Raw genomic sequence first — 22,802 nt, 5'->3', positions numbered from 1 at the left:
AAAATTGCCAAATGTTCATCACTATCCGCTTCATCAGCAGAAACTAAACGTCACAAGGAGATGATTACCGAAGCAACCGCGAGGGTGTTGGACCTTTCAAAATAAAAGTCTATGACATTGGCCTCATTCTTCTATCAGGTAAAAGTTCTATTGCAATAAATATCGTTATCGTTTTATTGCCCTGCTCTACATTATAGTAGCATAAACTTACCATACATTAATCCAAAAGATATTTATCCAATATCGGTTATTGATTAATCTAATTTTAAAATGATTTTTTAATGGTATAGGTCAATTCGATTATTTTGCCTCACGATCTGGTTGGATTGTAAGAAAAGAAATCGATTCATTGATTGATCAATTAATGGTTACACCCTTAAAACTTACAACGTGGCTCCAGCACCCTTAGTAAATGGTTTGACTTGGTATCCAGGACAACAGTCCCACAGCTGTATTTTGGTGGACGTCATTCCTTTTAATAATAATGGAAGAATAGAGGTGTGGCTGTTTGACCATCAGCTGTTTTACGATTGATTTGGGTATTTTCTATCAAGCGACTGGAGTGTTTGAGCAATGACCTCATGTTTGCCCAAAATGATGAGCTGAAAAAAATATTGGCTTTTATTCAACACAAAACAAGCATCAGATGATGTGACCACAGGGTTGGTCCTCGCTATAGTTGTTATGGTCCCACCTCCAGCCCTGGAGATACTGATCTCGATGGGGCTCATTTTGTGAACACGTCTCATTAGTGGTACAAACATTTAGCATAAAAACAGATGTACATTCAGTCGTCGAGCAGACTTTTTATTACAAAACAAATGAGGTACAAGCAGAACTTTGTCCCGTTTCAGGTTACTTGTTGCTAGAAAAGCATCTCAGATGCAGAAAAAGTCATGCAGCAGATTTCTTAAAGTGCACGTGAAGCTCCAGAAAAGTAAGTTTTTTTTTTATTTTGAAAGGGAGGCAGTTGTGAGGGCTAAGCTTGATAGCTCTTTTGATCACAGAGCTGAAGTGCTCAGGGTGTCTAGCTGTTGTTCAGGAGGGAGGGTTGCAAACCTGGATCGAGGTGTGTTAGTGTGACTGGTGAAAAACTTAGTCGAAGACCTCACAACTGATACATCACATCCACAGAACCCCCCAGAGATACATTCAAACCAGCCCTGCTGAAATGATCCACTAAAGAAAGCGTCTGTTTTCCTAGAGTTTTTTGATGTCGGTGGTTACGAATGGTCACAACCACACAATGACTCTTGTGGAACCTCAGGGATCGCTGGAATTGTTTTGTTTAAAAGCAGCCAAGGCGTGTGCGCGTTCATTGTTTTCCTTTTCTGGCAAAATCCAAAAGCCTGATGGGAATTTTGGTCAGAGGAGCGATGGTGCTTTGTCATCCCCCCTCCACCCCTCAGGGCCCCATCGGCATCACTTTTATGACTCTTGCCTGGGGGAGGAGAACAGTAACAGTCGGGGTGTGTGGATAAAACTGTTTAAATTCTTCCACTGCAGTCAAACAATAAATGAAGGTGTGAATCAAATCTTTATTTTCATCGTGGGAGAACTGTGAAAGACTTCTGCTCCTCCCCTTCATTCATCTTTAAAACTTAGTGCATTTTCGTCAGAAGGAAGAAAGTTTACCAGTGTACACCTCTCATCTGTAACTCTAGTTTTCATTAAAAATCAATCATTATATTTAATTTTAAAAACTGTGTTGGGGTTTTTTGGATAAATTGGTCAACCTCTATTCAGAGTTTTGTAGGTTTGGTTCCCCATTACCCACACATGTGTCAATTTGTCCTAAATAAATGGTCAGACCTGGATGGGGCACACAGGTGACCTGTACAGGTGAGCCCCCTTAAGCAAAAAGGTTCATGTAGAATTTTCTACGTGCATGCTGCCAGCGACAGGTCGTAGCAAACATTCAAAAAAAATGTAAGGGTAAGTTAGGGTGAATCAGGTGAGACACATTCCTGTTGTAGAGATTTTTAATTTAATCTCCCCAAAACCTGTGCCCTGCACAAGAGCCCTGTTAGTGCTGTTCAGGTGATAAACTCACATTGTGCACTCTGTGTGTGCAGCTGACTGGTAGAAATTAGGAAAATAGACAATCAGAGCATAGTTTGTGTGGGCTTCCTACAGTCACACGTATCACCTACACACCCCATGCATGCAGCATGCAGTAAGGAGCAAGTGTACACATCTCACTAATGACTGCATCCTCACAAATTCTTTACAATACACTTATCACACATCGACAAGCTTATCATTTTCATGATGTCACTTTGATCTTTTCATTTCTTGCTTTAAATTGCATTTTAAGTTTAAAAATCTTTGAGGACACAAAGAGACTTACCCTTTAACTACCCATCAAGGCAAAATCAATATAAAAATGTTTTTTTTTCTGCTGCTAATTGTATAGATCTGCAGAAAGACAAAATAGACAATTGCCCTGAAATAAAATTTTTTGCCCACAAAACACATTTTTTTTTTCTTTAAGATACACATTTTTGCCCACAAAATACTTACAGTGGTGGACAAAAGTGTTGGTACCCCTCAGTTAAAGAAGGACAAACCCACAATTCTCACTGAAATCACTTGAAACTTACAAAAGTAACAATAAATAAAACAAATTTTGAAAATTAAACAATCAAAATCAGCCATCAATTTTGAATTGTTGGTCCATCCAACCATCCATCTTCTTGACCGCTTTGTCCCTTTCGGGGTCGCGGGGGTGCCGGAGCCTATCCCGGCTACTGAAGGGCGAAGGCTGGGTACACCCTGGACAGGTCGCCAGTCTGTCGCAGGGCCTCAATCACACACCCATTCACTCTCACATTCACACCTAGGGGCAATTTAGAGTCACCAATTAACCTATGAAGCATGTTTTTGGACGGTGGGAGGAAGCCGGAGTCCCCGGTGAAAACCCACGCATGCACGGGGAGAACATGCAAACTCCACACAGAAAGGTCCCAGCCGGGATTCGAACCGGGGCCTTCTCGCTGTGAGGCGAGAGCGCTAACCACTGCGCCACCGTGCAGCCCTGAATTGTTGATTAACATAATTATTTAAAAAAAAAAAAAAACAAAGTAATGAAAAAGGCCTGGACAGAAATGATGGTACCTCAATAAAAGATTGAAAACTATTTGACCAGAGTGACATGATTAACTCAGGTGTGTCCTTTAATTGACATCACAGGTGTTTTATTTATTGTTGCTTTTGTAAGTTTTGAGGGATTTCAGTGAAAATTGTGGGTTTGTCCTTCTTTAACTGAGGGGTACCAACACTTTTGTCCACCACTGTATTTGTGTCCACATGATATTACTTTGTGTCAACAAAACACTAATTTGTGGATAGAAAATGCCAATTTGTGCAAAAAAAATGTTATGTTTTGCCCAAGAATACAAATTTCTTCATACAAAACATTTAATTTGTCCTCACAAAATAATGATTTGTGCCCTAAAATATTAAATTAGTGCCCACAAAATATGGCAATGTTTTCAACCTTTGACAGGGGTTTATATGACGTCCTTTCAAAATAAAAGACACACAAAATAGTCTCAGTGGATCAAATGTTGTGATGGGTAGTGTGATGTCAGTAGTGATTAATTGCCAATTAGTTGACTCACAATACTCATATTTTTTTTTAATTAAAGTAAGTTCTCTAAAAGTGTTCTACCATTTGGTTAAGCAGGCAGTTAAAGGGTTAAAGATGCCCCCGCTCCTGTCTGTGACCCCCAATGGGCACGGACAACTCAAAAACCTGCACCACCCATGCAGGTCAATCCCTGTAGTCTCATCTGTGATTGAAGATTTTTACGGCTTTCAAAAGCTTGAATCTAAACTTCTTCTGATATTCTTCCTGCTTATTTTAAATCAGCATTTTAAGAGAAGACAATCAGAATAGTCATCTAAATGTCATTAAAAAGTGCTTACTGTAGGGGTGGGCGTATCGATCTGAGTATCAATAGTATCGATACCAAGATGAAGTATTGGTACTAGCGTGATAAGATTTATACTTTCAATACTTTGTTGCTGTCTTTCTTCAATACGTAGAGTAAAGTCCTTGAATTTATTTACAGAGTTCATGCATGCACAGCGTCTATCTGTCAGTGTTGCCAGACTGGGCAAAAACAACCCAATTTGAGTAAATACCCACCCAATTTGTGCAGGAAACTGCCTTGTCTGGTAACCTTATGTGTCTGTGTAAACGACAACCCCCCCTCTCGCTGCCCCTTCACTACCTCCTTCATCAGAGAACAAACTCAATAAAGAACCACATATTTTGTTGTGTTGAGGTTGTTGTTCTTACAGTGTTGTTTTTGTTTACTTTTTTCACTAGTGACTTTGATATTTTACTACCTGTTTTTAATGTATTTTTGTGGTGTTATACTTACATTTTTGCTGCATTTTCCATTTAAAAATGTTGCACTAAATACGGTTTTCTTGTTGTTATGATGGTATTATTATGCCATTATTAATATACATGTTCTTTATTTGATGTATGTTCAGTTCAGATTCTTGTAATTAGTTAATAAGCATTATTATTTTTCAAATCTATCTTTTGTTTTAGTTTAATTTTAATTCACAAAAAACGTATTTTTTCAAAATCAAGCATTTCAACAAAAAGAAAAAGTATCAGTATCGGCGATACTTGCCCTGTAATTACTTGGTATTGGATTCATTCATTTTCCTGACCGCTTTTTCCCTTTTGGGATCGCTGGGGTGCCGGAGCCTAACCCGGCTACTGATGGGCGAAGGCGGGTTCACCCTGGACAGGTCGCCAGTCTGTCACAGGGCCTCAATCACACACACATACACTCTCACATTCATTTTTCTGTCACCAATGAATCTATGAGGCATGTTTTTGGACGGTGGGAGGAAGCCGGAGTCCCCGGTGAAAACCCACGCATGCACGGGGAGAACATGCAAACTCCACACAGAAAGGTCCCAGCCGGGATTCAAACCGGGGCCTTCTCGCTGAGAGGCAAGAGCGCTAACCATTGCGCCTTATACCCAAATCCCCAGGATCGACCACCCCCTGACTTACAATCACACAGTAAAATTCCTTTGTTTATAAGGGAAAACTTAAAAAAAAGTGCAAAAATCAGATTTTTAAAAATTATCACTTTAATATGAAACGAATCATTGTAAATTAAGATATTTGGGAGACACTTGAATTACATCTGACATTTTCACATTATTGTGGTGAGGTTCTGGTCTGCCAAAGTTTTCCGAAACCCCATACCACTACCCCAGTTAGGTCATCACCTTACTGGAAATGAAAGACATTTTGGTGGACGACTGCTTTAAAACTCTAGTTCCACTTGATACAAAAGGTAGTTTTCACTTGACTAGAGAGTAAATCGGCGACCTTCAAAGTAGAAACTACTATGGTCAGACAGACTGGTCCCGCTGGCCGAGGTGTTCCAGGAATGATTTATCAAAAAAAGGCCTTTCCTGCATTCCAATTCTGCAATCACAGTTTTTGTTGTTTCCTTGTTCCCACAGGTAAAGCTAACGTGAACATCCAGTGGGACGAGGACTCTGCTGAGAGCTTTCCACCAAACCCTGTGAGGATCGTGTTTGTCTTAGTCATTCACGGACGAGCCTCTCGCCAGTTTCAGCGCCTCTTCAAAGCCATCTACCACACCTCCCACTTTTATTACATACACGTTGACCAGGTGAGTCATGTGGAGCCTAAGAGGACGATCTACAGGGAAGCAGCACAAATGCTCTTAAGTTCTTCCTAAGTAAATGACTTTGGCATATTTGAAGTCACATTTCAGTCCTCATTCGACCATCTTGACTTTCAGAGGTCCAACTACCTGCACAGGCAGGTCCAGATCATGGCGATGAAATATCCCAACGTGAGGGTGACCCCGTGGCGCATGGCCACCATCTGGGGCGGGGCCAGTCTGCTGACCATGTATCTGCGCAGCATGGCTGACCTGCTGGCAATGAGGGACTGGAGCTGGGACTTCTTCATCAATCTAAGCGCTGCTGATTACCCCATCAGGTGAGAGGATGGTCCTGTTATCGAGTCTTTCCCATGCCTCTGTCATGCAGTTATCCACAAAACCCTTTTGACTTTTCAAGGGAAACATTGGTAACGCTTGTTAAGGAATCTTATTATAAAGTGTTACCGAAACATTTTAAACGGGAACAAACTGGAATGCAGAATACATTTTGATTCTTACTTTCTGTTAATGTTGTTTTTAGCAGTGTTTTTATTATCCTGAACCAAAATTCCAGCCTTTGAACGTCCTCCAAGAGGAAAAATATCCAGCCAAAGCAAGGGAAACAAAAACAGGTGGAAGTCACATTTGGTTCACTTAAAGTGAAGCAGAGATCATTTACCCCGATAATTCATAACAAATGTTCAGTCTGAATACATCGAAGTAGACCCTAATCACTAATCACAGTGGTCCCTCAGGAAGCTTATGTGCATCCAGAGACACGTGAAAATTTACAGGGAACATTCCTGCTACCGACTGTTTCTGTGCAACCTCCAAATGTGCCGGGACGCTGACTGACAATGGTCAAAAGACGTGTAAAAATACAACTGCCCGCTGTCCGATAAAATGTGCCCCCCTGTGGCCACCAGGTGAGCATCTGCCGAATTTGCTGAAAAATTGGCATTTATGTCGCCGCATGGCAGCATTTTGGTATATCTGAGCATAGCCTAACCGTCTTGCAGTATGTCTCCACTGAACCAAGTAGCAATAAAAAGGATTGTACTTGACGTTGACACAGATGTTCAAAATTGTTCTGCGAATTATAAAGTTTGAATCAGTGAACTATCTCAACAAGGATTGCAAAGCGTAGGACTTCCATAATTTTTTCTCTTGTGGCTTTGCCCCACCTTCATAATTCTTGGCCAATGACTTCAGAAATCTTTGGTTACATGGTTTTGTTTACAAAATGTCCGGTTGATGGCAGTCTAAATACAGACCAAACACAAGGTTCAAGACTCAATCTGAACTAAATCAAGTGGACTTGTTCCGGACCAACGAACGTTTCCAGTCTGAATACACCCTAAAAAAACCTCTGCAAATGCAGCAGGATACAATGAACTCTTTTCAGCTTTAGTCTCTACTGCCTTCATGGCTAGATACAGGCGACAAATGGGCAAAACTGTACGGGGCACATCTATTATCCGCACGAAACATTAAGGTTGTAGACCGCTTAGTGAGCTAGAAGAGCCAAAATGTTCATGCACATTTTTTGTCTGTGAGTATGCTGCAAACAACAGGTTGTAGCAAACAATTTTGCAGCATAAGGGCAAAATAAATGTGAAGTATTCAATCCCAAAAAATTAAAAAACAGTGTTGGCTTCTTGTGACTGCTTGCATGCAGCCTGACTGTTATAAATTAAGAAATTAGACAATCGGAGCGTAGTTTGTGTTGGCCCTGTCACTTTCGTATCACCTGTATACCCTGTTTATGCAGCATTTGTCAGTAAGGGGCCTTAATCGTACGTCATAAGTACAACAGCCTTCACAATACACTTACCACACACTAAAATAGTACGTTACATTTTCATGACGTTCCTTGAGGTGGTTGTACAAGCCACAAGAGAACTTTACGACACTCTTATGCTACCCTCAACATGCAGGTGCCTTTAGCTACAACCCTCCATGTGTCCAGACAACCCAAAATCCAGCAGCACTCGTATGCGTCAACCCCTGGTGCATCTGAGTAAGGCTGAAGTTGTCAGGAAGTGGCAGTGGACCCAAAATGCAGGAGACCCGGCTTGGTAACAGGAACTTAAAACATTTAATAAAATAACAAAAACATAACAAAACCCATGGAGAAACAAAAATTGTGACAGAACAGCTGACAATGAAGAACTGAAAACCAGACACTTAAATACACTGAGGTTGATTAACTAAATGAAGATAGCAGTGGATGATTAACCTGAACATAGTGAGACTGACAGAGAAAACAGAACATGACAAGAGCACCACAAAAACCCAAGCATAGAATCATGACAGTACCCCTCCCAAAAAGGGCAGATTCCAGATGCCCAAAACACCTGAGAGGAGGGGGCCTGAAGGAAAAAAAAGAAAAAAACAAGTCTAGAAAACAGTTTGGGCTCTTGCAACCTAGCAGAAGTGAGAGGAGATATGCAAAACCGTCCTCAGGAACAAACATGACGAGGAGCAGCCCCTTCAACTCTCCCCAGGGAGGGGAAACATGAAGGGGAGCAACCCCAGCAACGGTTCTGCAGAACTTCAAAAATGGCCAAGGGGGATGAACGATGACCATCCTCAGGGACAGACTCATGAAGAGGAGCTGCCCCGGTGACCCTCCACAGGAACATGACAAGGAACATGAGGGAGCGGTCGCAACCCAAGCATAGAATCATGACAGTAGTCTCATCAAGTGAATGTTTTTCTCCTTCTTGTGCTTGCTTTGCAGCTCAAAAACCTGATAATTGCTTCAAAAACTCACAATTTTTCTCAGATGTAAACCTCAGCGACCTCCTCTGTTCATTTACACTGTATTTGAATGAACAACTGCAAATGTCGTTCATAAACTCTATTGGACGCATCATTTGAGAAGATGCTGCAAAAACGACAGCGTCCTGCTGTCCACCACTACAGAGAAACATAATCTGCGCTGCTGTGGCTCCTTTGGGTTTTAAATACAGTCGCTCCCAACCAAACAGATCAATGTTGCAGAACCTCTGCGATTCATTCACGCCTTCTCCGAGTGTCTGCTTGCTTGCACTCCACTGAGCTGGTTACACATTGAATTGACTGCACTTTAATTGCCCAGGGTCAATACCTATTGACTCCACAGGGCTGCTGTAAACCATATGGTCTAAAAGTCATCTCTCTGCCCAAAAACATCCCATGTCAGAGGCAACAAAGTTAATGCCAACCTAAAGTTAAGTAACAAAAAAAGCAGATTAAGTTGAAATTTCCAGACTGGTGGACATCTGCGGTCCTTCTGGGAGCTGAGGATCATCTAGTTTTTTTAACTCCACAGAAGCCAATTAAAAATCTCTTATTAATGGGAGAGTTATCTCCTCGGCACAGCCAGATGTCCACCAGTTGAATGAAGGAAACACGGAAATAGCCACAGGATGGAAGAGATCTGATGTTCTCACAGCTGGAGCTGAGATGTTAAGAGCAAATGTGGATTTGGTTAGGTCCAGAGGCTTCCTTTATTTTGTTAGCTGTTTTATCACATCAGTGCTGCTGACATGCATTAGCATGCGTGTCTGATTATGATGTGTGATTATACTAACTTTTCCCGCATGTCTGCCTTTCAGGCAGACTTAGTGTCTGATTAAAGGTAGCTGCGGTGCTGTTGTCAGACGTGGACTTTTTCCCACATTTTGCCTCCTCATTTGCATGAGGAGAAATGCTTTTTTTTTTCAAAAAAAGGCTGACAGCAGTGGCTTTAAGCTCCATCTATCGAGGAGCGAAACGACTGATGGAGCAAAAGAGGGAGCCGAGAGGCAGAAATAACCGGGAGAGGCGAAGGAGCAAGGAGAAGCAGTCAGAGAGGGAAAATGAGAGAGAACTTCATATTTTGGATCTGTGCAGTGTATGGAAATTGCGAACTTTTGCTGTTGCTTAACCAGTGCATTTGCAAACACAGCTTGGTTTAAGTCTATGCAGCTCCTGTTTACAGTATTGAATTTGCAAATGTGGTCTTTTTGAAGTGTCAGGTCCAGAGTTCAAGCTTGAGCGAGGCGGGATGTCTGCAGAAGTATCCTCAAGCAGCAAAACCGACAACATTCAGCTGTTTTTAAGCTGACACCACTTTTTCAGTTTAGGAACAGGATCCGACTAAGAGAGAGATCTCCAGAGAGGAATGAAGGCATCATCGGAGACACTCTTGAAGAAGCAGACGTCTCTCTGCTTCCCAATTGGTTATTCATTGACCTGCCTTTGAAGTAGGGGTGACAATTCAGCGATATATCGCAATATTTCGTTTGACGATACTAGTATCGATTTAAAATATTGACATCTTCATATTTAATTAGAGGGTTCTTTAGTGTTTTACTTTTGTTTTCCAGCTAAACCTCCAACCACTAGTTGGCAGCACACTGAGCCTCTTTGATCAGCTCTACACTGCAACCAAAACAACAACAAATTCCCCTAACCAGCATGTGTTAAATGTCTCAGGATATTAGGGCTGGGTATCAATAATAATTACAAGAAACAATTCGATTCACAAGAGCCTGGATTGATTTGAATCAGTTTTTTTTTTTCAGTTTACACATTTAGACACATTTGTTTAGAAATACATTAATAATCTACTATATGTTTTGAATATATTTAGATTAATCTGATACAGTTCACATACTGTAAAATGTATCAGTGAAATAATGAGATTGTTAATATCATACAGTGTTACATGGTTTCTCTAAAGGAGAAGTTCTAACAAAAATGTTCATATCATTAACATTGAAAACATTTTTCTGCTTCTCCTGGAGGACGTTTCAGTATGGCTGCTAGGTGACAATCGCGCTATATCTGTACACTTTTCTCAAGAGTAATAACCAAGGAATGAGAAAAAAATGGTGCTGTAGACCACAACTGGTTAATTTATTTATTTATTCCTTAAAAGAGTTTAGAAAATTTATGCCTGTGAGTTTATAAAGATGTTCATTTAGTCAGCAATGTATGTTTAGGTCGACCGAGCGTTAGCATTAGCCGTCTTATGGGAAATTCTATTAAACGTTAGCATCGAGCTAACAGCATTTAGCTTTATGTGCTAGATCGATTTATATTTGTATTAATCGATTATTGATCTATTAAGCTTAAATCTATGCAAATCAATTAATCAATTTTATTAACTGAGCCCTACATGATATATTGCAATATGCATTGTATCATAAGACACATATCGGGATATGTATCCTATCACTAGACTCTTTCCAACACACAACCCTACTTTGAACCCAACTCTTGACATGTCTGCAAGATGTAGTTATGTTGTTCATATATTTTTTTGAGGGCGCTGCATTGTTGCAGGCTGGAATGTGGGGGGCTCCTCTGCCCCTTACCGCCTAACTGTGGTGGTTGTTATCAGTGGGACTGGAGACAAGCATTATTTCCCCTCTAATTCCCTGATAATGTCTGTCTTGCCGCATGGATGGCTCTCAAAGGCAATCACAGAACCACTTAGACCAGCAGAGGATCTGTGTGTCGACGCTTGTCTGTGTGTGCATTTGAGTCCAGTGAGGCCAGAGGATGAGTTACATACTCGCTTTGTCAGAAAGCATACGTCCATTCTTTAGCTTTTATCTGCTTGTATTTTAGCTCCATTTTTGTTCTATAGAGCGTTCTTTATAGACTGTAACTGCTGCTTTTCAGGAATCTGTGCCTTGTGAGACAGAGACTGGCTGCAGGCACCTTTGCCTCTAATCTCTTCAACTTTGTTGGCAGTGTTGTCTAAAAGGTTTGCACGTCAGATTTACATTTTTTCTTCAGAGGCTGTTCTCTCCTCTCGTTATACCTGAGCTTGTTGCTAAGCTTAGATGTAAAACTCTGATGGACAGCCAGTTCAGAGTCTTTACAGCACGAGCTAAACTCCTCAGCCGGGACTTTTGATCTTTAAAAAAGAGATCCGGAGCGAAGCTGTCAGATTGTGGATGCAAAGCAATGATATAACCATCAACCTTAAATATCAGGTTCCTGTGTGTATGTTTGTGTGTGCTTGTGTATGTGTGACAGCAGCCAAAGGGCTAACAGTAAGCAAATGAGACCCAGCGGACTGGGTGACCACTCAGGTGGCAAATGTGGAGCTTGACATGATTTCCCATGGTCTGTGTGTGTCTGCAGCCTGGAGCGCCTTCGTGTCTATGTATGCTGCATTGTCAGTGTGCATACAGGCGGCGTGTGTTAATGTGCGGGGGAGGTAGAGACAGAAGACTCCTCGCATTTGTACAGCACATCAGTTAGGCTTTATGGCTCAGGACCTCCTAAGATAAGCCACCCAGGCTGTGAAATTGCTCCTTGAAGAGAAAACGACATTAATATGCACCCGTCATTCCCCCCACTGATCCCTGAGTCTCACTCCTCTTTTAGAAAGACGAGCCGAGCCGTCATGAAAGGCTCGGCTGCAGATGAAATGTTGGAGCCATTGACTGGGGGCATAGCCTGCAGAGCAAAGCTTTTAGCCTGTCTAGCCTGAGCGTGAGGAAGCAGACTTCTCCACAGTGGAACAGCATGCATGAAGTCATTCACCAGAATCACGGACAGCAGGATCTTTTGTATGATCCTTAATAGCTTCATCAGCCTAAAGGGTCTGCAGGACTGATTCCAGGAGCTATTGATTACTTTGTCATTTCAAGTTTTTTCATATTTGCTCTTAAACTTCTTTTAAACCACTTCTCTGCCCAATTAAATACCTCCACAATGTATGGAAACATTTGAATAAAGCATTACATTGGCAGCATACAGTGTGTTAGCCAGTTTGCCAAATTGTGCAGTCTAATGAGAGACAGAGCTGAACAGAAAATACATAAAATACAGCGATGTTAATTATAAAAGTGATTCAAAGTATTCAAAAAATGCACATATAGCACAGACCATAACATACTACATCTCCCAGCTGCCCCAGCGCACACTCCCCAGACGCCACTCAGCTAACTCTCATCTATTAATCACCCACCTGTTACATAAGAACTGCACACAGTCTCACTCTGTGCGAAGTATTGTTTGTGCCACCCTGGCTGGATTACTAAGCTTTTCTATCTGGACCTGATCTTCTGTTTCTGACTCTGCTTCATCTCTGATTGCTTGCCGCCTGCCCTGACCCTCGCCTAGACTCTAGTCTCTTCTTGGATGACCCCAAGAGGATTGACCTCTCCCTGTCTGACCCTGAATTTAGCTTTGTGGACTTATAGCTGTGCTTAGTTTCTGTCTGAAATAATAAACCTGCTGCATGTGGAACCAGCTGTCTGCCCGTTTGTGACACCAGTGGACAAATATTTATTTTATCCTTACTAAACATGTCATGATCCCTTTGAAGATGGTTGTTTCAATGATCTGAAGATGAAGGAGTGTCCCTGGTGTTTACTGAAATGCAAGACATTTGGGGTTGGTGATGCAACTTCTGATGTCTGGTTGATGGACTGTACACAGCTGAAAGTGCCACAAAAAGGTTCTGTTGAAGGACCCAGAGGCGGGATCATGGAGCTTCATGAGTAAACTGTTGTCAACTTAAGAGCCTAAACCCTTAACCATTGCCATGACAACAAAAATGAGGCTGAGCTGTAAAAGGACAAGTCGGGACGTGACCAAGTCAAAATCTAAACCACAAGGAGAAACAAAAAGATCTAAAATCACAAAGAAATAAAACTAAAGTCATGAATTTACACATACAGACCACTTGTTACCCCTAAAGCAGAAACAGCTGGATTCTTAGAAAACTCAAACCAGCTCTGCTGATGTCAGAGGTTGTTCTTCTCAGTGTGTGACATTCATTCTCCACATTAAACCCATCCCCTGTGGGAGTGGTGAGCTGCAGGCTCACGAACCATTTGGTGGTTCAAACCCTTAATGCTGAGTGTCTTGCAGGGACACCCATTGTTAGTCTTTGGTATCACTAAGTCTGGATTTGAACTCACAAATGTCCAGTCTCAGGGTGGACACTCCACCACAGGGCCACTGAGCTGGTCAGCTGATCAAGTTCCTAGCAGCCAAATATCAACTCATTGTATTTTTTTAAACTAAAGGGAAACTGTTGAGGATGTGAGTACGTAATTCTAGTCTTTGAGGTCATGATAATGTATTCAAGCTTTGTGAAGGCAAATGTGAATTTTGCTCTGATTTAAAGGGAACAATGCATTGAAAGTCTACATTCTGGGAATCAATGCTCAAGAATGCACTTGCATAGATGCCATTTTTAGTTTGAATATTTGTGTGTGTTTTAACCACTTTTAGTAACAGGGTTCAATCAAACCCTTTTTTGTCATTCAAAGTTTGTAGAAAAATTGCTGCTACTGCTTCCCTAAGGCTAAAGTTGCACATTACCAGCAAATTATTCAAATTTACTTGGAAATCTCAACAATCCACATTGGTTCAGTTTTCTTATGTTTGAGCAAAACTGTTATAGAATTGTTATAAAAGTGCATCCACATTTTGTCTCGAGCTGTTTTTCAACAAGCTCCAGTAAAGAAGTTTATTGGTTTTGCTATTGATAAGGAGATTCATCAGAAACAATGGTTTATGAATGTACAAAAAGACAATAAACTTGGGAAAACTAGTAGTAACTCTCTAAAATAAGGGTCCCTTTACTAATATTAGTTAATGCGTAATTAAGCATTAGTTAACTATTAAATAATGCATTAACAAAAACTTTTAAGCATTGCTTTACGTTTTTATAATATAATATAATATAATAATTAACAGAAGTTTCAGACATGTTTTGAGTGTGTCCTACTGGACGTTTAATAACACTTTAAAATAAAAAGTTCATAATAATGCCATTATTTTTTCATTTCTAAGTAATAGCTACGCTTATGAGTTATAACAGCATCTATAAAGGGCTAGGTTAGGCTAAATTTGTAAAGTGAGACCGTATTTACGTTTTACTTATTTACTTAGGGAACAACCACAGTAAATAATTACTGACATTTTTAAGGCTTCACGTTTTAACTAATATATTGTTGACGCACATATATAATGCTAAGTAAATGCATAGGGAAACTCTTTTTGATGCTTTGTAATGCATTAAGAAGGGTTGAATGATAAACATTAGTTAACTACTAACTAATGCACTAAATAATACACTTAGTAATGTCAAGTAATTCACAAAAGTGGTGTTAACACTTTATTTAATAGTTAATTCATGCTTAATTATGCATTAGCTAACGGTGAATAATAATGCATTAATAATTATCATAAAGTGTTACCAAAATGGGTAGTTTTTAATGGAAATACAAACAAATCTGCTTGTCTTTTGGCTATTTACTAACCTATAAACTTAAGTCACCACACAGTTAATCAACTGTTTGACTGCAAAGTAAAGAACTCCCAAAATGACACATTAAAACGGTTCTTCATTGTTTTTTGTTGTCTGTGTGTGACGCATGTCTGAGTGATGCTGGAGTTTAAACAGAAGAAATGTTTTATCCGCTCATAGCTGCTCTTTGATCAGGTCAGGGTCAGGGACAAAAGCCCTGAAAGGCTTTCATCTGACAACTTTCTTCATTGCGACTGTCAAACTGTATGTTCATGTTTATCTGATGGGCTAAATGAAACATCACTTCATGTTTAAGGGAACACATGTATGAAAGAAAGAGGCTTTCACTTCAAGAGAGCCACAGCAGTTCTCAACACATTCAGTCGTTCTAAAAAAGCTGAAACAACACAAATAAAACCACTTTAAAATGTGCTTTTAGGTCAATTAAACAAAGTGAAACAGTTTCTTTTAGGTTTCAGCTTGTCGTCGCTACTTCACTAAATTATCTGCAGATTGTTGTCTTTTCTATGATTCAAAGCAGCAGGGTTTTATAGTCTAACTGCACTCCAGATATCATTACACCTGTAATTTGTGCTGCTCAGTCACTCTTCTTGTCAGACCAGATGTCACCAGATGTTCTCAGACTAAAGTGATTCATTTTTCTTCCTTTTTAGGACCAATAACCAGCTGGTGGCCTTCCTGTCCAAATACAGAGACATGAACTTTATTAAGTCCCATGGCAGGGACAATGCACGGTAAGATGCAATCCTCTTTAAATACCCCCCCCCCGGGCATCTCATTTTTGCTTCCTGCCTCTCTTTAGCTGTCCCTTCTCCCAGCTTCCTGCATCACATCACAATTAGCCCCCATCTGCAACTTCATTAATTAACCTTGTTGGCGAGGTGAACTGGCGAGGTCACTGCCTGTCGATGCTGACGCAACCCTTTCTGTCCTGTCATGTGGGGGTGGCACAGCGCTGCTCGCCCCCAAACACACAGGAGCACACATGTCCAGCCCGGTCTGACTCAGCGCCTTTGTTAACAGAATGATGTCAGCCCAGGAACACACACGTGTTTGGGGGAGAAATCAAAGGTTTGAGCAGTGACAGAGTCTTTCCTGCTGAGTACAGGAAAGGGAACGCTCTGACCCAAATCACCAGAATCCTGATGATTTTACCTCCATCCTTCTGTAAACATTGGCTGCTCTCAGTGCTAAGTGGGTAAAAGAAAGGAAGCTTTCAGTTTTTGCAGATGCTGCTTCTCGCTAGTAGGTTACACTTTTATGAACTTCAAAAAAAAATACTGCACCTCTCTTCTTAGCCAGCAAAGAAAATTTTGCATCTGCTTCTTCTCCTGTTCATACTTTTTTCTCATTTTATGAAAAATTAAGAAATTTTAGGGAATAAAAACCCTTGTTATCCTCCTCTGCTAAGATCTTTGTTAAAGCATAATAAATCGCCATGTTCTGATTTAAAAAAATCTTATTTAAAGGGCCTATACCATCCAAATCAACTTTTTGAGCTTTTAAGTATGTTATAAAGTTCATTCCTCACGATGAACAATTCCAAATTGGTATTTTTATCCGTCCTTGCGTTTCCAAGCATTCCTCTAAAAACCTCTGAGCACCAACCCCTACCAATCCACAAAAACGAGCCGGTTTTCATGAGCTGATGGCACAAATTGAGAACAGCCCCTTCCAGAAAAAGTCTGTGGTGCCAGCACCGCCCTCAGGCTAACTCAAATACCCTCTTTCTCTGCTCAGCTAGTCGTGATCAGCCACTAACGTTGCTACTTAGCATGCAGTGCTCAGCTGCTAACTTTGCCGGTTAGCTAGTTGTGCTCAGACACTAACTTTGCTACTTAGCATGCAGTGCTCAGCCACTAACTTTGTTGCTCAGCTAGTCGTGCTCAGCCACTAACTTTGTTGCTCAGCTAGTCGTGATCAGCCGCTAACTTTGTTGCTCAGCTAGTTGTGCTCAGCCACTAACTTTGTTGCTCAGCTAGTTGTGCTCAGCCACTAACTTTGTTGCTCAGCTAGTCGTGCTCAGCCACTAACTTTGTTGCTCAGCTAGTCGTGATCAGCCGCTAACTTCGCCCCTTAGCTAGGGTGGTCAGCCACTAGCTTCACTGCTCAACTAGCTCAGCCGTTAGTTCAGATGTTGTTTGTTTACGTGGGCGAAACGCAGACACGATGCTGAGGCCGACTCTAGAACGACGTCATGAACTGGGCGGCACTCACAATCTCCAAAAGGCGGAGCCACAGAGATTGAGGTGTCTTACTTCCAGGTAGCTTAAAACTCATGAAAAAAAATAATATTTCTTAAATAATCTGTTCTTTAGTGTGCAAAAGGTAATATATGATCATATAAATGGCAATAGTTTACTCAGAAAGGCATAGCCCCTTTAAGGCATAAAAATGTTGAAAATATAGTAGAAATATTTACTGCTATAAAATGTGATAAAAAATAAATATGATCCAAACAGAATAGTATTAGAAATGTATGGATGATTCCAAATGAATGCTTTTAATTAAGGGTTAATGCTTACTTTATTACTCTTTCTCTCATGTGTCATGAAATAGGGTGTGTGCAGAAGAAAAAAAACTCAAATTGAGTGACAGGAACCAAAAATAATTTATGCATGGAACAAAGGACATAAATATGAAAAGTTGAACATTGGCAAAACACCAGCAGGACTGAAACATGACTTTTGGGATAACTTAAAAGGTGGTGACATGTGGAGGGTTTGACAAAAGCAAAAGAAAGCATCGGCTTCAAAAAATGGAGGTAAAATGAACAAAGTAAAAGGAGATGTGAAGATCTGGCGGAAACCAGATGCGATACAAAAGATAAAGCTGAACAAATCCCATCTGAACAAGAAAAGATAAACATAAAAAAAGAAAAAAAAAAACACAAAATGTCCTTGAACTTGTGTTATTTAGATGAATGTCTACAATAAATACATGTTAAATCATTTTTACAGCAGTTACAAAAATGTTATTTATTTTAATTTCATTAATTTTCAAACTTAGCTTGTTGTGAACCAATTTAGTTAACCCTTTAACACCTGAGGCATCGCCGGTGACGCTAAAACACAAAATCTTTATCATACTGTAGCTTTTTAATGTTAACACGATCATTCCAGTAGATTCTGAAGGAGGTTGAGCCGCTTTTCTCCTTCAGAATCTACTATAATGATCGCTTTAACAGCTAAAAAGTTACAGTAAATCAAAGAACATAAACACTGGAGCTCCAGTGTTAAAGGGTTTAAACAAAGCTGCTGTATTTCTATTTCTTTTTCATCTTCCTGCATTAACATGACTACTGTAGGGTATGACGGCTCCAAAAAGACACATAGAAAGATTTCTATCCATGTCTCAAACCTCTAAAGTTTCTGGAATTCTATGCCACATCAAATGAGAATTAGCTTCAAAATATATGTTGTATTCGCAGTGCTAAAAATATATGTGTGATTTAATAATCCTAGACTGCCTTTTTCCAAAAATATCATGAAGAAATCCATGTGATGTTGTTAAAAAGTGTCATATCTGTGATCAAAATCTTTCCAAAAAAATTGAAGTTGGTACCAAAAATTCTAATCTCAGCATCTGTTTAAAAAATACTTACACTTTCAATTATCTTTCAAATTTGTGTTTCATGTTTTATTGACTCTCAGGTTTTTCTTTATGATATTCACATGAGGCTTTCCAGATTTCCGTTTAGTGATGATTTAATGTTTAATCAAGTAATTGACCTGAAAGTTTTCCTAAATAAACACTATAAAATGCCTAAAAAAACCAAGACAGCATCATTTCACTGTATTTTGTTTATTAGTAGCATGAACAGCAGCTTCTTCTTAACAGGCTCAGCTTGAGTTCCTTCAAGAACAATGAAAAATAAAATAGATGCACATGTGGATCAAAGATTTTAAAGCAGCAGAACTTAATCAGAACCAAAATCCGTCTGGCTTCATCAGCATGTGCTTTTTTTCCTCCAGGTTCATTCGGAAGCAGGGTCTGGATCGCCTCTTCTTTGAGTGTGACACCCACATGTGGAGGCTGGGAGACCGGAAAATCCCAGAAGGCATCTCTGTGGACGGAGGCTCCGACTGGTTCCTTCTCAACCGCATGTTTGTGGACTACGTCATTAACTCCAAGGATGATCTGGTCACCAACATGAAGCGTTTTTATGCCTACACTTTACTTCCTGCTGAGGTAACACTCACTAAAGTCCATCCTCATGAGGACATTGTAATGACTTCCACTAAGGTTGTCAAAGTTTCACCAGCTGATGGTTAGAGCTTACACTGAAACCTAACCTGTTCAGTTCATCAGTATAAATTAACAATGTAAAAGATGCAGGTATTGAAAAATGGATCGAGCATTGGGAGTAACAGCAGTATCAATTCAAACCACTGACACCAACAAGATTACGCTGGTAGAAAGGTACAAATTGATCAGGAAGCAAAGAATCGGTTTCTGGCAAACCTTGTCCATTTCTCTACTGTTCTGCTCTCTACTGTCTGCCTCGTGTGATGCAAGCAAAAAGCCGACCAATCACAAGCACAAAATCTGATACAAAAAATATCTAAATCTAAAAGGTCCAAAATACAGGGTTTGTGTTAGAAGGCATTTTGCTTTTGTCGTTATAATATAAAAGTGCTAGTAGTAAAAAAAATAATCTGCTAAAAGCCATTCATCTGAACCTTGCTGTACTGGACTGGACTGGACCTCTTTTGCCTTCAGAACTGCCTTATATTCCTCGGTTACACAGATTCAACGAGGTACCGAAATCGTTCCTCAGAGTTTGGTCCATATTGAAATGACAGTGTCACACAGTTGCTGAAGATTTCTCGTCCATGATGAGAATCTCCCGTTCCACCACATCCCAAGGAGATCTATTGGGTTGAGATCTGGTGACTGTAAAGACCGTTTAAGTCCAGTGGACTCTGTAGGCTGTGGAGTTGTAAACATGATCAATTGATACTAAGGGGCAAGAAGTTCTCCAAGAAAATATTCTCCACATCATTTTACCACCACCACCAGCCTTAACTGTTGATACAAGGCAGGATGGATCTATGCTTTCATGTTTTTGATGCCAAATTCTGATGCTTTTAGGAAAAAATATACATTTTTGGAAACGCTTTTTGATCATTTTGGATTATTTGGGGGAAATTTTTAAATTATAATTTTGGATATTCTTCTTCTTTTTGCAACATGAAAAATTGTGTTTTCTGTTGTATTCTGAACAGGATTTTTTATATATATTAGTGAAAAACAGAATAAATTTGCTCTTCGATACTTTTAGTTTTGTCTAAATACTTTTCTGTGTGTTTTTAGTAAAATTTTTAAACTTTTCTATTTGTGTTTACAGTGTTTTTAAAATATTATGTAATTGAAAAATGTATAAAACATAAAAATATTATAAAATATATATAAATACATGTTCATTATAAATAGTTTTAGAGTGGATACATATTTTTTCTGTTATTCTTTTCAACAAAAGTACATGGTTCTGTTGCTGTTAGACATTCTAAATGATGTCACTAATTCTTTAGCTTTTTGTATGTTTCTGCTTTGAAAAGGTTTTCTAAAGTAGAAATCTTTGTGAAAAAAATCCCTGTTTTATCCTAAGTTACTGAGAATCTCCTTGTTTCTTCACGTTCTGATCTCTTCTGTCCTTTCTCTTCCTCCATCTCTGGGGTCTCAGTCGTTCTTCCACACGGTGCTGGAGAACAGCGCTCACTGTGAGAGCATGGTGGACAACAACCTGCGCATCACAAACTGGAACCGTAAGCTGGGCTGCAAGTGTCAGTACAAGCACATCGTGGACTGGTGCGGATGCTCGCCTAATGACTTCAAGCCGGCAGACTTCCCCCGCTTCCAGGTACAAACAAGTCAAAATGCAGCTTGATTTGAGCTTAATTAAGCTTTGATTTCTACTTGTTCGGAAGCATAGTCAGCTAACAGTTAAGTTTTGAACTGCAGCTCCAGTGAACCACAGGTCTGCTCATCAAACGGTGTTTGCGTCAGCGAAGAGTAAAGCACGTTAACATCTCAGTTATGACTGTGAAGCAGCTTTTTTCATCTGTCAGAGGAGAACTGTCCTTTATGTAGCTGTAACATCCAGTGTTTCTTAGGGTGTATTCAGACTGGACATGTGGTTCGCCTAAGGTGAACCAGAGTTCATTCCACCGAGTTTTTATTTTAAGAAACTGTTTTCCATTTAATTAAAAATATTGTCCTAATCCTGTTCTTATTTTTATCAAGTAATTTAAAACTGGGAAACTTACAAAAAAATGTACTGGGTTAAAAAAAACTATTAAGATTTTGAAGTTCATGTCACATCCACCACATTAGTAAAAAATATCAATACTGGTATCGATATCGGTGATATTGACCAGTATCGGACCGATGCTCAGTATCGCCCAACCCTACTAAAATGCTCTGGTTTTGTTTGTTTCATGTGCGTACAGAAACAAACCAAAGACAACTCACACTGTTCAAAGGGTCCTTTTCTTGAAAAAATATTGTCGGTTTTTAGTCCTAAAATATTATCACAAAAATAGTTCAATCAAATTTGTGAGTAATCGTGAAATCGATCATTTCTCTGGACTCTCTTTCAACCTTTTTAATTGTAAATAGATAGAAGTGATGTTGATTTACAGCAAAGCAACTAAAAGGGTCGACCTTTTCTAGAAACATGATAATACGATGTTTGTTATGATCAAAAATCTCAGAGAAACTGAAATTTGGGCTTTTTTTCTCTTAACTTTAAATGTTAAATATGAGTTTTTTTCAAAAAGAAACCGCTTAATCCTTTAACATTAGAGCTCTAGTGTTTATGTTCTTTGATTTACTGCAACTTTTCAACCGTTAACTCGATCATTCCAGTAGATTCTGAAGGAGAAAAGCGAGCCGCTTTTCTCCTTCAGAATCTACTGGAATGATCGAATTAACGGTTGAAAAGTTACAGCATGGTAAAGATTTTGTGTTTTAGCATCACCGGCGACACCTCAGGTATTTAAAATCTATTGCTACCTTTATTAGAGATTTTGGTCACACAGAAAGTTATCACTTTCTCCCGTGTTTGCAGAGCAAACAATGGGTTTGCATTGAAGAACCAGCAGCACATTTTGATACGATTTTTCCCTGAAGAGACAGACTGTCAAACTCATCATCCAGTGTGTTCGCTTATAGCCTCCACAGTCAATATGTGCAAAATTATGTCTCGATTAGAATGACCCTGAGAGGAAAAAGCGCTGCAGCAGTAATTAGGTCCTTTCTGCCTTGGGTATGAGTGGGAGAGAAGGTCTGGCTTGACCTTTAAAATAAAGTAAAGCATTGGCATTGACTCTAAAGTGAGTTTATTTCACTGGCTGACTTTTACCATGCTCTTGAAGAAGTGGCTCAGCAAAGTGACTCCTAATATTCTACTGCAGCTTATTATCACTTTTTACTCACGCCGCTTTCAATCTCGCCCTTCATGCACCAGCCATCGCGCTGACCTCAGTCCCTCTGCCAAACCCATCTGTCTCGCTCAGTCTGGCAGTCTAGTGCCAACACGGCTCCCTTCAGTTCTTTGGCTCTGATGTTGTGCCTGGTTTGCACCCAGTTTGGGATCAGTGGAGTCCAATGTTGACACAAAAGAGCCTTTCCAGAACCAGTCTGTGTTGATACTAGTAGTTATTATATTGTTGAGCTATGCCTTTCAGCCTTAACAAACAGCGATAGTGACAACCAGGAAGAGTCTGGATTTTCAGTTTCCCACAAGATTATGGTCACGCCGGCTCACAGGGAAGGTTTGAACACATTACTGTTTAGTTACACGTTTCAGAAGGAGGAATTTCTGGGAAAGGCAAAGAGCCAGATGCAGG

General features: G+C 39.9%; 1 protein-coding gene across 1 annotated transcript in view; it reads left to right on the top strand.

Moving 5' to 3' along the window:
* xylt1 (xylosyltransferase I) overlaps window positions 1-22,802 on the top strand; it is a 111,891-nt gene that overhangs the window by 65,821 nt on the left and 23,268 nt on the right. The window contains exons 3-7 of the mRNA XM_024259871.2: window positions 5,506-5,678; window positions 5,811-6,013; window positions 15,603-15,683; window positions 18,924-19,140; window positions 20,636-20,812. Coding sequence (XP_024115639.1) covers window positions 5,506-5,678; window positions 5,811-6,013; window positions 15,603-15,683; window positions 18,924-19,140; window positions 20,636-20,812 — 851 coding nt within the window. The remainder of the gene's footprint in view (window positions 1-5,505; window positions 5,679-5,810; window positions 6,014-15,602; window positions 15,684-18,923; window positions 19,141-20,635; window positions 20,813-22,802) is intronic.

The sequence above is a fragment of the Oryzias melastigma genome, linkage group LG1, assembly GCF_002922805.2.
Source record: "Oryzias melastigma strain HK-1 linkage group LG1, ASM292280v2, whole genome shotgun sequence".
NCBI classification, from domain to species: domain Eukaryota; kingdom Metazoa; phylum Chordata; class Actinopteri; order Beloniformes; family Adrianichthyidae; genus Oryzias; species Oryzias melastigma.
This window is presented reverse-complemented; position numbering and strand designations above follow the sequence as displayed.